This window comes from Acomys russatus, chromosome 15 (assembly GCF_903995435.1).
Source record: "Acomys russatus chromosome 15, mAcoRus1.1, whole genome shotgun sequence".
Classification (NCBI taxonomy): Eukaryota; Metazoa; Chordata; class Mammalia; order Rodentia; family Muridae; genus Acomys; species Acomys russatus.
In genome coordinates this window covers 36,164,543-36,177,946 of record NC_067151.1, presented here as the reverse complement: position 1 = coordinate 36,177,946, position 13,404 = coordinate 36,164,543, and the positions used below count along the sequence as shown (strand labels likewise).

Genomic DNA, 13,404 nt, shown 5'->3' with positions numbered 1-13,404 from the left:
TTTCTCAACATCATGTCTTTTTACAAATTACAATTATAATTCATTGAGTGAGTAAGCATTGCCTTTATGTGGATTGATGTTGAGCCATTTCTGGAGCCAGTGCAACCTACAAAGGACCATACATTGGAAGTCCATGATTCTCCAATCCCCAGTAGCCGTGAAATGCCAATAGCTCCTGAGTTGAGGTTAGGGGCACTCACACAGATAACCATAGCATCTGTGAGTTCAGGGGTGCAATTGCCTTGCCATGTCTGGAAGACACTATTTTTTAGCAGTCTTCTCCCACTTATGTGTTCTATAACTTTTTCCCCATCTTCTGAGATATCCATTAAACTTGTGGTAAAGGGGGTGCTATACACCCTACAATATTCTCATTCCTCCAACTCCTTTTTCCCATTTCATCTTTATGTGTTACTAAAATAAAAATATTCATATTACCATTCCAATGTTGTTTTGATAGGCCTCCTTATTTGAAAGTATGGGTCTTATGAAATTTGAAGATCTTTTCCTCATATTAATGACACTTCAAGATACAAAGCCATTTTCAGATGAAAACATAACAGTGATTGACACAGACTTCAGTAACATTCCTGTTCGCCTATATTTGCCAAAAAGGAAATCTGAAAGACAGAGACGAGCTATAATCTACATTCATGGTGGTGCCTTTACCTTGGGAAGCTTCAGTAAGTTTATTTGTTTTAATTAGATCACATTTATTACACAAAATGACACTCTATGCTTTCTCGTGACCTTGTTACACTTTCACCTGCAATGATTTCATTTTTCCCTTGAACATGTGATAGTAGTCATTATTTTTGTCCTTTAACTAATAAATGTCATTTTATGCTTTTTAAGTGAATTGACTTTTACTGATAAATTTTGTCATTGTCAGCCATGCCACCCACAGAGGAAGAGGATGCAGGCAGTCTTGATGAGAATTGATATACTAGGGTCAGGGGGTAGGGGAGGAAAGCTCTCTCTTTCTGAGGACTAGGGGAGTCAGGAGGGAGGAAAGAGGGAGGCAGGGTAGGGCGGGGAGGAGACAGGAGAGCAGGCTACCATCAGGATGTAAATTGAATACACTAAAAATAAAAGGACCTATATAAAACCAGAAATGTGTGAGCATTAATAAAATTTAAAAACAAACCTTTTTGTTGATCAAAGTCAGAGAATGAAAAAAATAAGATTTTAATCATAATAAACTTACTCTTTCTGTTCCCACCTTTGTATTATCACTACATTCAAGCCCGAGTTAATTTCTGTAAGAAATTACACAGATGAAAATTTATTGATATATTTTAAGTACAACTAAAAAGTCCACTTATATTCAGAAAAGAAACTTAAAGTTCATTTGTAAAGGTATTAAATATGAATGGCTTTATTTAAATGTCTAAGCCTCAACCAAGGGAAAAAGCTTATTTTCTAAAATTACACCAAGAAGTATACTTATAATTTAAAGTCCCCTTTATAAAGCACAAGAAATCTAAAATATCTTTAAAGATTGATTATTGTGACTATCTGAATTTATGACTATTTTAAGGATGGCTATAATATTATCTTCAACTCACTTTTAGAGCTCTGACTTAAAGCCAGCTTAATGGATATGACAGTAGTTATGTTGAGGGAGTCAAGGCACACACTTTTTTCCTCTCTTGAAAAAAATATAAATCCATAAAAAGAATAGTTTGTTAATACTAAAGCTTTGAGATTATGATCTTCACCGTTATTCAGAGGTCACTGTGTGCATAAGATTACCTGGTGTAGTTTCTTCTAGCTCTGCTCAGCCCCATGCCACTTCCTGAAGGAACTCACCCAGAAAAGAACAGTGCATGATGCTTTGAGACTACAGTCACATTAAGTGAGCAACACAATAAAACCAGGAGGAGCCAACAGGTCACCAGAACACAACAAGCTCCTCTCATTGTGACCAAATGGATTTTGTCTTCTGGCCTAGCATAGGAATAATTTAGTAGATAGAAGATAAGGGAGGTCTTGTTACTCTGGTGGAATTTGCTCATATGTGGTGACAGAGTGTTGATGGCAAGGTTTTCATCAAGTAACCACAATTCAATTTTATGTTATGATTCATAGATCTATGATTCATAAACAAGTTTTCATTGCTTGGCATTTACACCACAGTTTACTTTATTTCTTTCGTTTCAGAGATGCTGCCCTATGATTCCGTGAACCGAGAGACAGCCAACAAACTTGACGCGGTTGTTCTGGCACCAGAGTAAGAACCAATCGATCTTTATTTTTGTGGTCCTTGCCATTCTAGCATTAGCTTTATTTACAGTCAAAGGTGGCTGGAGCACTGCTAGGAAGTTGTGGTGTATGAATTTCTTTTAGCAGTATAATATTAATGTGCCCTCATGAAAGTCAGAGGGCAGAGTAAGCATCTTTGCTAATAAAGCAGTGGTAGCTCTGAGAACACACAGCCTGCCCAGGGAATATGCCTATAGTATATACCCATCACACCTGAGGAGTGTTAGGCATTATCTGACATGATAACAAAAGCAATGTATGTTAGAAGTATTCTTGGGTCCAGCAAGATTAGAGCTAATGCTTGGACCATTCAAACATTTCAAGAGCCTCCCCAAAGATAATTCTTAGTATTTTATGATTTTGCTCAAATGTCTAACAATATACCAGAAATTTGAAGGCATGCCTATTGCTTTGTGACCTATTGAGTGTAATCTGTATTTCTTGGAGAAAATTAGTCTTTTCCTGCCAATTTTATAGTATAAAAATTGGTTTACAAGACTGTAGATTTGTGCTGAAACAATGAGTAATTTCAAATCCTCATGCTTATTAAATGAAATTCTACAATTCTGTGGAATTTTGATCTAAATAAATTTCTAATTAAAGGCAACTACCATCACTTGGCTCTCAGACTTTCTGGATTTTAACTGCTTGAATGAATTACCTAATCAATGATCATGAATTGCTTCCGAGTCACCACTTCTATTGAGGGCCTGGTGAAACTTACAGACTTTATGAAAGTGAAGACACATCCTTTATGATTCTGCTTCCTATAGAACCATTACCTCAAACCCTCTAAACCAGAATCTACTTGCTGTTTTAAAATAGAAGTTATTAGTAAGCCCTGGTTTAGTTGATGGGATTAAAGGTCAGAGAGAGAGAGAGAGAGAGAGAGAGAGAGAGAGAGAGAGAGAGAGAGAGAGAGACTTGAGGAAATTGAGAGATAATTGAATGCACAAGCTTAATCATAAGTTCTTTGTTGTTGGTTTTTTTTCCCCTTGATTTACCTCTAAAGCTACAGACTTGCTCCTCAGTATTTATACCCAGCTGCCCTAGAAGACTGCATTTCTGCCATCAAGTTCTTTCTCCAGGATAAAGTTCTTGCAAAATATGGAGTGGATTCCAATCGCATCTGTATTTCAGGAGACAGTTCTGGGGGTGCCTTGGCAGCAACAGTGGCTCAACTGGTATGTTGTATATGTTATTTTTTTTAAAACCAGAACAGTTTTAGTACTAACACAAAAAAAGTTTTAGTTGCTGTGTATGAATGATGTACAGTAATATATAAAATATAAAATAACCAGGAACGTTTATTCTTTTTGCATGCCTTGGGCTTTAGTTGTGACTTTAGTTAAGTAATGTTATATAAAGATTTCATAATATCTCTGTCTCTGTGTATCTCTCTGTCTCTGTCTCTCTATCTCTCATTCTCACTGTGTGTGTGTGTGTGTGTGTGTGTGTGTTTGTGTGTGTGTGTGAAGCTAACATTAAATCCAAAGCTGTGGAATTGCTAAACAAATGATCTACCATGGATCTATATAATTACCTCCTTTTAAACTCTTCTCATCTCTAGTTAAGCCCCCTAGACTGAACTTGAACTTGCTCATTAATGTGGCTATGCCTTAAATTTGCAATGGCCCCACACCACATCCCAAGTACTTGGACTAGAACTACACCACACAGCCTACCTTATCATACTAATTAAGAAAATACAGCAATGACTGCAAACAAGTATCTATAATATGTTTTACTGTTAGTTTTTCTGAGATAAATTGTAAAATCTATTGTGATGTTAGTATCATTGTACTTGATTTTTATTAATTACTTTCTTGTCTCCCTGACTAGAAGACCTGACAAGAAGGAACTACAGAAGAAATGAGCTATTAGGGCTTACAGTTCGACAAGGTACAATATATCATACCAGAAAAGCCATGGCAGTGGGTGAAGTTTATCTCTCAATGGAGCAGGAGGGTGAGGCTGTTTGCTTACATTTCTCCAGGACACACAACAAGAGTCATGAAGAGGGCCCACGAAAGTATGGTGCCCAGTGACTTGTTCCTTTTGGAATCAGAGCACAGTCACAATCAGAGCAAAGCAAAACAAACGTTCATCATAGTAAACGTTGATGTCGTGACACTGAAGAGCCACTATGTAGAATCCAATGAGCTTGCCATCAGCCATGTAGCATGACTCGTGGTCTCAGGCTGGCTTAACTCCATAGCTGTGCTGTTCTTCTTGGTAACCGCATGTTATTGACATCTCCAAAATGTTGTGGTCTGCATTGTAACTGGTCTTAGCAGTCACCGAGAGAGCCTTTCCTGTGCTCTCTTCAGGGGTGCTGACTCTGCCATTGGTGCCAAGACTCAAGCTCCTTCTAAAGCTCCTTCAGTCCTTGGGCTTCTACTTCCATTTAGTTTCGCATTCATCAGTAGCCTCTCCGGGCCGCTCATGGTGCGTGCCAAGCATTAGGTGCTCTCCGTAGCCCAGCCATTCAGTCAAACATCGGTCCCATAGGGGAAACTATATATTACCAATTCAACTGCCAGTACAAAGTTCATCTTTGGCCCTATCTGGACCACAAGTGAGGAAATACTTCCAAGAAGATTGAACTCAGTGATTCTAATCTCTTCTTAGTCACAATGACTCTCCAGCCCAAGCAACCAGAAAACCAAAAGTTTCACTTTTGTCATTCTAAATTCAAAATATCACACAAATGGCTGATAGAAAGTCTTTGAGAGATTTTCAAATTTCTGAGCAAATGTTGCTTCCTGGCTTGATCAGTCTGCTTTATCATAGCATCCAGTACCACACACCCACCCATGGGCTGTGTTGCTCACAATGGGATGTAAGCAGATCAGTCACTAGTTAAGAAAATACTCCCAAAGTTTGCCACAAGCCAATCTTACAGAAGAATTGTCCAAATAGTTCTTTCTTCTCAGATAACTCTAGTTTGTTCTGAGTCACAAAATTTATCACGGTATCCATCAAGTACAGTGTGTGCTGCCCATACATTATTGTATGTTTAGGCCTTGCTGGTGGGTGGACAAGCCACCAGGAGCCACATCCTTCACAAAAATTGCCTCCTCTTTTCCCAGCAGCCACCACCTACCAATAGCTCCATTGAGAGAGAAGAGACTATGAAGTCAAACCTTTAATGATGTTTAAAAACTGGCATATATTATTTGATAAATGAGTTTAATAACCTTCATAGACACTAGAAATAAAAGCATCTGTATACGTCAACTCATTTTCACAGGAAGTGCATAACCACATTTATACTGATCTTACCTTTTACAAAGATAAATGCAATGTCTCTTTGGGTTTTTTTCTTTCTTTTAAATTTTTAATTAACTTTATCTTTTTTTTTTTTTTTTTTTGCCTACATGTGTGTCTGTGCTCCATGTGCATGCATGCTCACAAAGACCAGCAGACAGCGCTGTACTCAGCAGAAACTGAAATTACTGACAGTTCTGAGCCACCGTATAGGTTCTAGAAATCAAAACTGAGTCCTCTGCAAAAGCAGAAAGTGCTCTTAACTGTTGAACCATTTCTCCAACTTAGCAACGTGTCTGTCATTTACAAAGATATATAATACTTTTTACTGGAAAAATAAAAAGAATTTATAATTTAGTACTTCTAAAAGCTATCTAATAATAGCGCTAAGTAATTGACTTTTTCATTCGTAATTATATTGGTTGGCCAAAGATACTGAGGTTCATTGGAGCTGAACCTTTAGGACACCAACGACTTCATCAAATGATTTTTCTCTCCATGTTTTCTTTCATCCCTTTTTTTTTTTTTTTTTCAATAATAAAATTTAAAATCTGGGAGGTGGTGCAGACATTTAATCCCAACATTCATGAATCAGAGGCAGCCAGATAAGGACTTCCTGTTGTACGAATTTTTTTAAAAATCATCTCTCAAGGTATATTATACTCTTAAACTTATGCATGTCTACATAGGGTCTAGTCTGTTCTACTTCAAAAATTCCTAAGATATACACAGTGTTTCAACATGACCTTTATTATTCTATAGTAATTTTTAGAACTAAGGTTTTTAGTTTGTATTCTCATTGTAATGTAATATTATCATATTCATTCCCCTACTAGCCATCATAAAAAACTGTCCATGCCCTTCCCAACAAAAATGAAGTTAAGCCAATCGTTTCTCTTCTCGAACTAAAATGTCTTATAATTAAAGGAGAAGAGGTCATGAGTTGTGAGGCAGTGATGGCGAGACATGAGAGGAGCTGTAAGGGAGAAGCTGTGCAAATGATATAAATACAATAAGTACTCCAATACGAAATAACCTCCCAAACATAATTATATTAAAAACAAAATCTTTACATTATATTTACTGATATAATCCCCATTTCAGAGACCAGGAACCCAAGCCTTAGCAGAACTGGGTATCTAGCCCAATGTCCAGCACATATATGTTATGAAGCTAGAACTTAAACCAACATATGACAAGATCTCAAGTTTATTCTTTAAACACCAGCTGGTCTGTTCTTCAATCTTTTCTCTCTTATGAAACTGGATATTGACAACAGGTATCACAATTTTTTTTAATGTAAGAAAGTCTGTGTGCTGCTTCAGGAACTCATGGTGTTTTATAAGATTCTTGTGTGAAGCAGAGATGTGTAAGGTAAGTCCACAAAAGTGGCATGAGTCATCAGGACAATGCATGATTTTCAGCATCCTGAGGAGCCCTGAACAGACATTTAAAAAATGTCAGTTTATGCTTATGTGCCCTTATACATAGTGCCCTTTAAAGTGTGTGTGTGTGTGTGTGTGTGTGTGTGTGTGTGTGTGTGTGTTGTCACTATATGGTTTAGGCATGTCTTTGCATGTGTATTCTTATGCCCATGTGGAGGCCTGTGATTGATGTCGCACAGCCTCCCCCATTATGTGTCCAACTTATTTGTTGAGGAAGGGTCTCTCATAAAATTCAGATCTCACTGACTTGGCTGTTCTTACTAACCAGCTTGCTTTAGTGGTGCCATTTCTGCTTTCTCAGTCTGGAGCTGCAGCCTGCAGGCTTGCTTCACTGTCATGGAAATGGGTTCTGGAGAACCAAACTCTACTTCTAATGCTTTGTGATGCAAGCACTTTAACTGCAAATACGTATTCCCCAACCCCACAGAGGCCATTGACACACCAATGACAGCACTGTATCTTACATGCAGAATCACTGGTGCTTGTGGCTTGTGCCTGGGTATGTATTTTACACTTAGCAGAGGAGTAGCACTGAGCACACACTATGTCACTATTACAGCTATTGCATTATACCTATTGCATGATGTATGTGCACATTCCATCAAGAGTATACTTTGAGCTTACTGCTGAGTAAGAAAGGGTGTTGTAAAGGAACTAGGGTTACCCATTTTCTCCTTGTCTTTACTTATCCTGTGAGTGACTAAGATGATAGGAAGTTACAGGATGTGAAGGTGTTCATTTGTTGTAGCTTCTTCATTTGAAGCAAGGTCTGATTCCAGTAGAAACTGAGGCTGCAACACCTTCAGGACCTTCAGGGGTTTTTAGCATCTATTGTTCAGATCCAGAACAAGGACTCAGAATTCTGGTGGAGTCAAAAGGTCCTGGGAATAAAGCAAAGTCTAAAATGGAATGGAATTAAATACGCTATGGAAATGGCACACCTATTGGGGGGTTTTACATAACAACATGGGTGAAACACATATCTTAGCTCCTCTGCTCATATTCATGATCCACTGTTCTGTTATGTTCAACTGCACAGAGTTATGTATAAAAGAAAATGTTAAGAATTTTACATTACAGCATCTGAGACTTTACGCAAGCATGAGGCTCTTCTGGATGCAGGACTTTCAACAATCCCTAGGTGGCTCTTGTCACACATAATAAGCTCTAATGTACCACCAGGAAAAAAAAGTTATGACACTATTCATAACCAGGCCATTGAAAATTAATATAAAAATTTAGAAACTACATATAAAAATAGAGGACATGAATTTCACACAGAACAAAGAGACATAGAAAGGAAGGATGGTTTGAAGGGAAAAAAAGGGAAGAAACAAATGGTATAATTATATTATAAACTTAAAAATAAAAGAGTTAATTAAAATGTGTCACCTCACTGGGGAAGAGTATTACAATTTTAGTATTGATCTTGTAGATCACTAGGCTCATATACTTTAATTTTAATGTTTTGTGAAGTTTCTGGATGGAAAGATATGTTGTTGAATATGATGTCATTTTCTGTATCCTAAATTAAGAAAGAATTATTGTTTAAACAATTTCAGCTTTGTCCAGATCACAAGGGTAGTGTTATAAGTTATCATATCTTATCTCTCTTTGGATGTTTGCAAATTGGTTTGAGTCGTTTTTGAAGGACTAATATTCTCAGTTTAATCATTGCCTTTTAGTCAGTTTTTATGTAGGATGAGAACGCGTGCCAACACCTGCTCATTTTCCAGGTGGCCTCATCCATTCTGGGTGGTGTCTCCATGTGGTTCAGTACCAGTGCTTTTTCCTTCCCTGAAGGCTTACCTTCTTCTCTAAGTTTGTAGGGCACAATGATAAATACCCTTAATGGCACTGTCTACATTAATCACAAGACATACCTGTCAAGCAGCTGCTACCTCTGTTCAAATACTGCTTTTATGATTGCAGTGATTACATTTATGATTTTTTTCAAGTATAAAGAGCTTAAAATAGTATCAGTTTATCCATGCCTGAATGCAGAGCCTGCAGAGGACAGAAGTAGGCACTGAATGCTCAGGTCCTGTGGAAGAACAGCCAATGTTGATTGAGCCATTCCTCCAGCTCCAATACTGTATATATTTTTAAGGCATCATATGGCACACAGACTTTAATGTAAGGTGGGTTGAACATTGGTGCATTGGAATTGAGGCATATTGTGATTCTTTTTCTAAGATGTTTTCATATACAAACATATAGTTGCACACGTATGGGCAAAAGTATCTATGATAATTTTTACCAGACTGATAATCCTATGGTTATGGCCAGTATAGAATAAATCATTAGACATTTTATACTCCAGCTAATGGAAGAAGATTAAATCTGACCTGTCTTGAAATAAGATGGTTAGAGACATTGTATTCTAGATTAGCAGACATATAAAAGGACATGTATAGCTATAAAGATTGAAATATTTGTGACAAAATATGTTATTAAATTGCACATAGCAACTATGCAATTAATGGTATATTTTAGATTGATCTCTCTGTACCCCCACTTCCCTCCCTCCTCCCTCTATTCAACCATTGCTAGATCTGCTTCTTCATTTCTTTAAGGTGTCTACTAAAATGTATAAAGCTGCCTTCAAGAAAAGTCTAGAAATAATTCAAGCAACTTATGACACAGTGGTCATTATGTACCTTTTTGCATGAGTTGACTTTTCTAGCTGAGGAGACAGTGGATAGCCAACCAACTGCAGCGTTTTCCTTCCAACGTTCTGGTACAGGGCAATGAGAGAGAAGGTCTTCAGGTTAACATAAGATTTAACACCACACATTGACTCTGGGATAAGAGTAACTACTTTACCTCAAAGCGTAGGTGTGACTTTATTAGAGTCTATGAGATGATGAAAGACTGCAGAAGGCAGAGGTTTTGATAACATGTCTCCCATTGAGATCCTTCTGATCAAGTCAGACCCCATGATTCCTCTGGCTTGTTAATGGATGAAACTTTATGTCACTTTCTCTCCCCTAGAACTGGAGGCCAGGCTCCCACTATGCCCAGGTCTGACTTCAGGTTCCAGTCCTTAGGCTTCTTCTGGCAAGGATTTACCAACTGAGCCATCTCCCCAGGCTCATATTTCCCTTGCTTCCTAAGTGTCATCTTCAATATCTCAATGAACCATGAAAAGCATAAACTGAAGTACAATCTTCCTATCCCTCAGGTCCAACCAGCAGGGGTTAACTAAATTAGGGAAGATGTCTGCTTGTACATGGAAAAGCTATTACTTTCCTTGGCCTCAGTTTCGCTGTTGTGCTCACTGCTACTCACTCTCTAAACATGGCATTTTATTTGGAAAATTAGTTACAGCCCCTGGGAAGAATCAAGAGCCTAACAAGATTTTCTTAGGAAAAATTTCTTTTTTTGTTTTTCCTATGAATTTGCCGGATTTGTACCTATTGTGTCGGTATTTTGGACTTCGTCAGATACTTTTTCTTCTAATCTGGTATTGAGATTTCAACTAATCCTCTCATGCTATATAAATCAACTTCTCTGATGAAGGCCTAGCCTTGACCTCAACAGATCCCAAACTTTCCTGTGGAGGGCTGCAGGTACAGCCATGTGTGGGTATGGCACTGCTCTAGAAGCACATGTGCTGCCTACGTTGGGGCTCTTCAATGCCCACTGTAGACTCTCCTGAAGAAAGCAAGGCTAGAAAATGAAAGCAAAGAGTCTTCTCAGAGCTGCAAACTCAGGACACTTCCCAATTTCAGTGAAGACTTATAATAGACAAAATGGTCTAAAACTTTCTTCTGCTGTTCTGATTTCCAAAAATTATTCTTTGTCTTTTCTGTCATGCTATAACACTAATAAGATGGTAAGGTAAGACAGGTAATAGTATTGTTTTCAACATATATTAACAAGTGGTTTTGTCCAGTTGAATTGGTTTCTGACATGCTGTTTCATTATTTTCATTGTTGCTGCTCCTTTAGATTACTATATGTCAAAAACTGTTGTAAGCAAGCTGGCCACAATACATGCCTATGTCCAGATTGCTTGGGAGGCTGATTCACGTGGGCAGAATGTTCTAGGTAACTAAAAATAACTTTTCACCAAAAACTAAACAAATCTTTAAGCATAGTCTTTCTGTCATCTTCAGTAAGACTCTTCAGATCATGGCCCCCTTTGGTTGACATGTGTGAGTAAATGTGAGTGAACAGGAGAGTGTGCACCATTTTCTCACTGAAGAAGATGGAATGTTTCAAACAATGAGTAATTGTTATGAGAGTCATCATTAGACACTGTTTTAGTTTTGTACATTTATTTACCTCAGGTAACTAAAACAATATTACCAATTCTTTTGTTTAAAAGCTATTGAATAATTAGCACTCATTTTATCTTTTATTTATAGCTACAGGATGACCCACAATACAAGGACAAGATTAAGGCACAAACCTTGATATACCCTATGCTACAGACAATTGATACCTTAACACCATCTTACCAAACATATAAACATGGTCCCTTTCTGTCAAGGAGAACAGCAATTAAGTTGGCATGTCTATATATAGCAGATAATAACGAATTACCCGAGACAATACTGAGAAATAATCATGTGCCTCAAGAATCAAGACATCTGTTCAAGTTTGTTAACTGGAGTGACTTTCTTCCAGAGAAATACAAAAAGAACCATGTTTACAAGGAACCAGTTCTTGGAAACATAAATGCTTCTCATCCAGCACTTATGGATAATAAAGTGTCACCTTTATTAGTCAATGACTCTCAGTTACAGAGGTTGCCACTAACTTACATCCTCACATGTGAACATGACATCTTAAGAGATGATGGACTTATTTATGTCACACGACTCAGAAATGCTGGAGTTCCAGTCACTCATGACCACATAGAAGATGGATTCCATGGAGCTATATTATTTGCTACGGCACCACTTAATTTACAATTAGGTTTAAGAGTAAGAAAGAAATATATAAGTTGGTTAGAAGAAAATCTGTAAATCAATGGTATATGTAGCTAGGCCGTCACTCTGTTAGCAACGTAATTTCTGCCAAGGGTTTTAGTTGTGTGATGTCCATACAGAAATTCAATTTCCTCAGTGTGAATTAGATTGCTTTTTTTGTTTTATTCACTTTATATGAAGTTTATATATTGTTTAGTGCTAAAGTTTTCTGTGTATTGGAGACCAGAGTTAACATCTTCACTATAAAGAGTTTCAAAGCTTAAGAATCTGAACCTTAGCTGAGCTTTAGAAAGATCAAGCCAGGTTTGGACCTACTAAATGCCTATCTGAAAAAAAGTGATCAGTCTTGGAAACATATACATGCAAGTAGCACTAAATCACAAATATATATGTGTATATATACACATTTATATACATATATACATGTTTGCATATATATATACACACATTAATAGGGAATAAGGTTGATTTCAGTTTTGAGGAGGAAATGGAAGCTGAAAATTATGCAAGCATACTTTATTTTAATTTTTAAAAAGCTGAAACTTCGTTCACTCTTAGGAAATGATTCTTAATCCAAGATGATAGCTATCCAACTATGGGAGTCATATTTATTTGTAGTATTACTTTTATATTTTGAAGGTATTCATTAGCCTACATAGAAGCTTTATACCTAACCTAAGAAGGTGTCTGAACTGATGATAGCCAGGCTTACGGGCCCCTGTTGTTATAGGATCCACACCTCTGTCAGTAGCAACAACGGCATAAATAACTGCATTTCCTCGTGGAAGCACTAAAATCTTTGTCTGGTGTCTCAGTACTGCTGCTGTTTCCATATGGTTGTGTTCACATGTTTTGTGCCTTTGCTTAAAGCTGAGCAAACTTTAGAAAATTATGTATGTCTGATGAATTCACTTAATAAAACAATCCTTATCTTCATTACTTGCATTAATTTTTTTTCTTGAAGTGTGAGCATTTTTTTCTTCTTAACAGCAATCAGACTGCTGATCTCTGTGACCTTATCATATGAGGTTTAAACATTAAATTATTATTGGTAAACCAGAAAAGCTTGGTTAATATACTTCTTTGTTGTCATCTGACCCAATGATAAGTGTGAATATAAAACATCTACAGGATACTTTTTGGTTTTGTTTCTGTCTTTTTATTTATGAAAGATAGGGATCATTAATCAAACTGTCTTAAACCAGACTGACAAAGTTTTTCTCATGTACTTTATTTTGATACAGGAAATATTTTTAAATATTGTAGGCATAATGTTAATGTGTACTGTGTAAAGATTCAACTGCTGGTTTCTGTTCCTTCTATATCTTGTTTTTATCCCTTTTCTGATAATCTCCTGTCTAAATTTAGCTTCCCAATAGTCCCAAGATATGTCAGTAAAGCAGCTTAACAGCCAATCACTGAGTAGTTGAGAGAACATGGCTGGACTTCATGACATCCATGGGAAGAGGAGAGAGAGAAGGGAAG

The 13,404-nt window shown here is 37.1% G+C and overlaps 1 protein-coding gene across 1 annotated transcript; it reads left to right on the top strand.

Moving 5' to 3' along the window:
- Positions 1-421: 421 nt before the first annotated feature.
- On the top strand, positions 422-12,051 carry LOC127198909 (arylacetamide deacetylase-like 2). Its single transcript, XM_051156830.1, has 4 exons — positions 422-683; positions 2,164-2,233; positions 3,278-3,449; positions 11,353-12,051. The coding sequence occupies exons 1-4, from the start codon at positions 479-481 to the stop codon at positions 11,953-11,955; spliced, it is 1,050 nt and encodes a 349-aa protein (XP_051012787.1). The 5' UTR covers positions 422-478; the 3' UTR covers positions 11,956-12,051.
- The last annotated feature ends 1,353 nt before the right edge of the window (positions 12,052-13,404 follow it).

Excerpts from the sequence above, each read along its gene's own strand:
- LOC127198909 (XM_051156830.1), top strand. The coding sequence starts at position 479 with ATGGGTCTTATGAAATTTGAAGATCTTTTCCTCATATTAATGACACTT. Across the intron at positions 684-2,163 it reads CTTTACCTTGGGAAGCTTCA|AGATGCTGCCCTATGATTCC; the intron begins GTAAGTTTATTT and ends CTTTCGTTTCAG. Across the intron at positions 2,234-3,277 it reads GCGGTTGTTCTGGCACCAGA|CTACAGACTTGCTCCTCAGT; the intron begins GTAAGAACCAAT and ends TTACCTCTAAAG.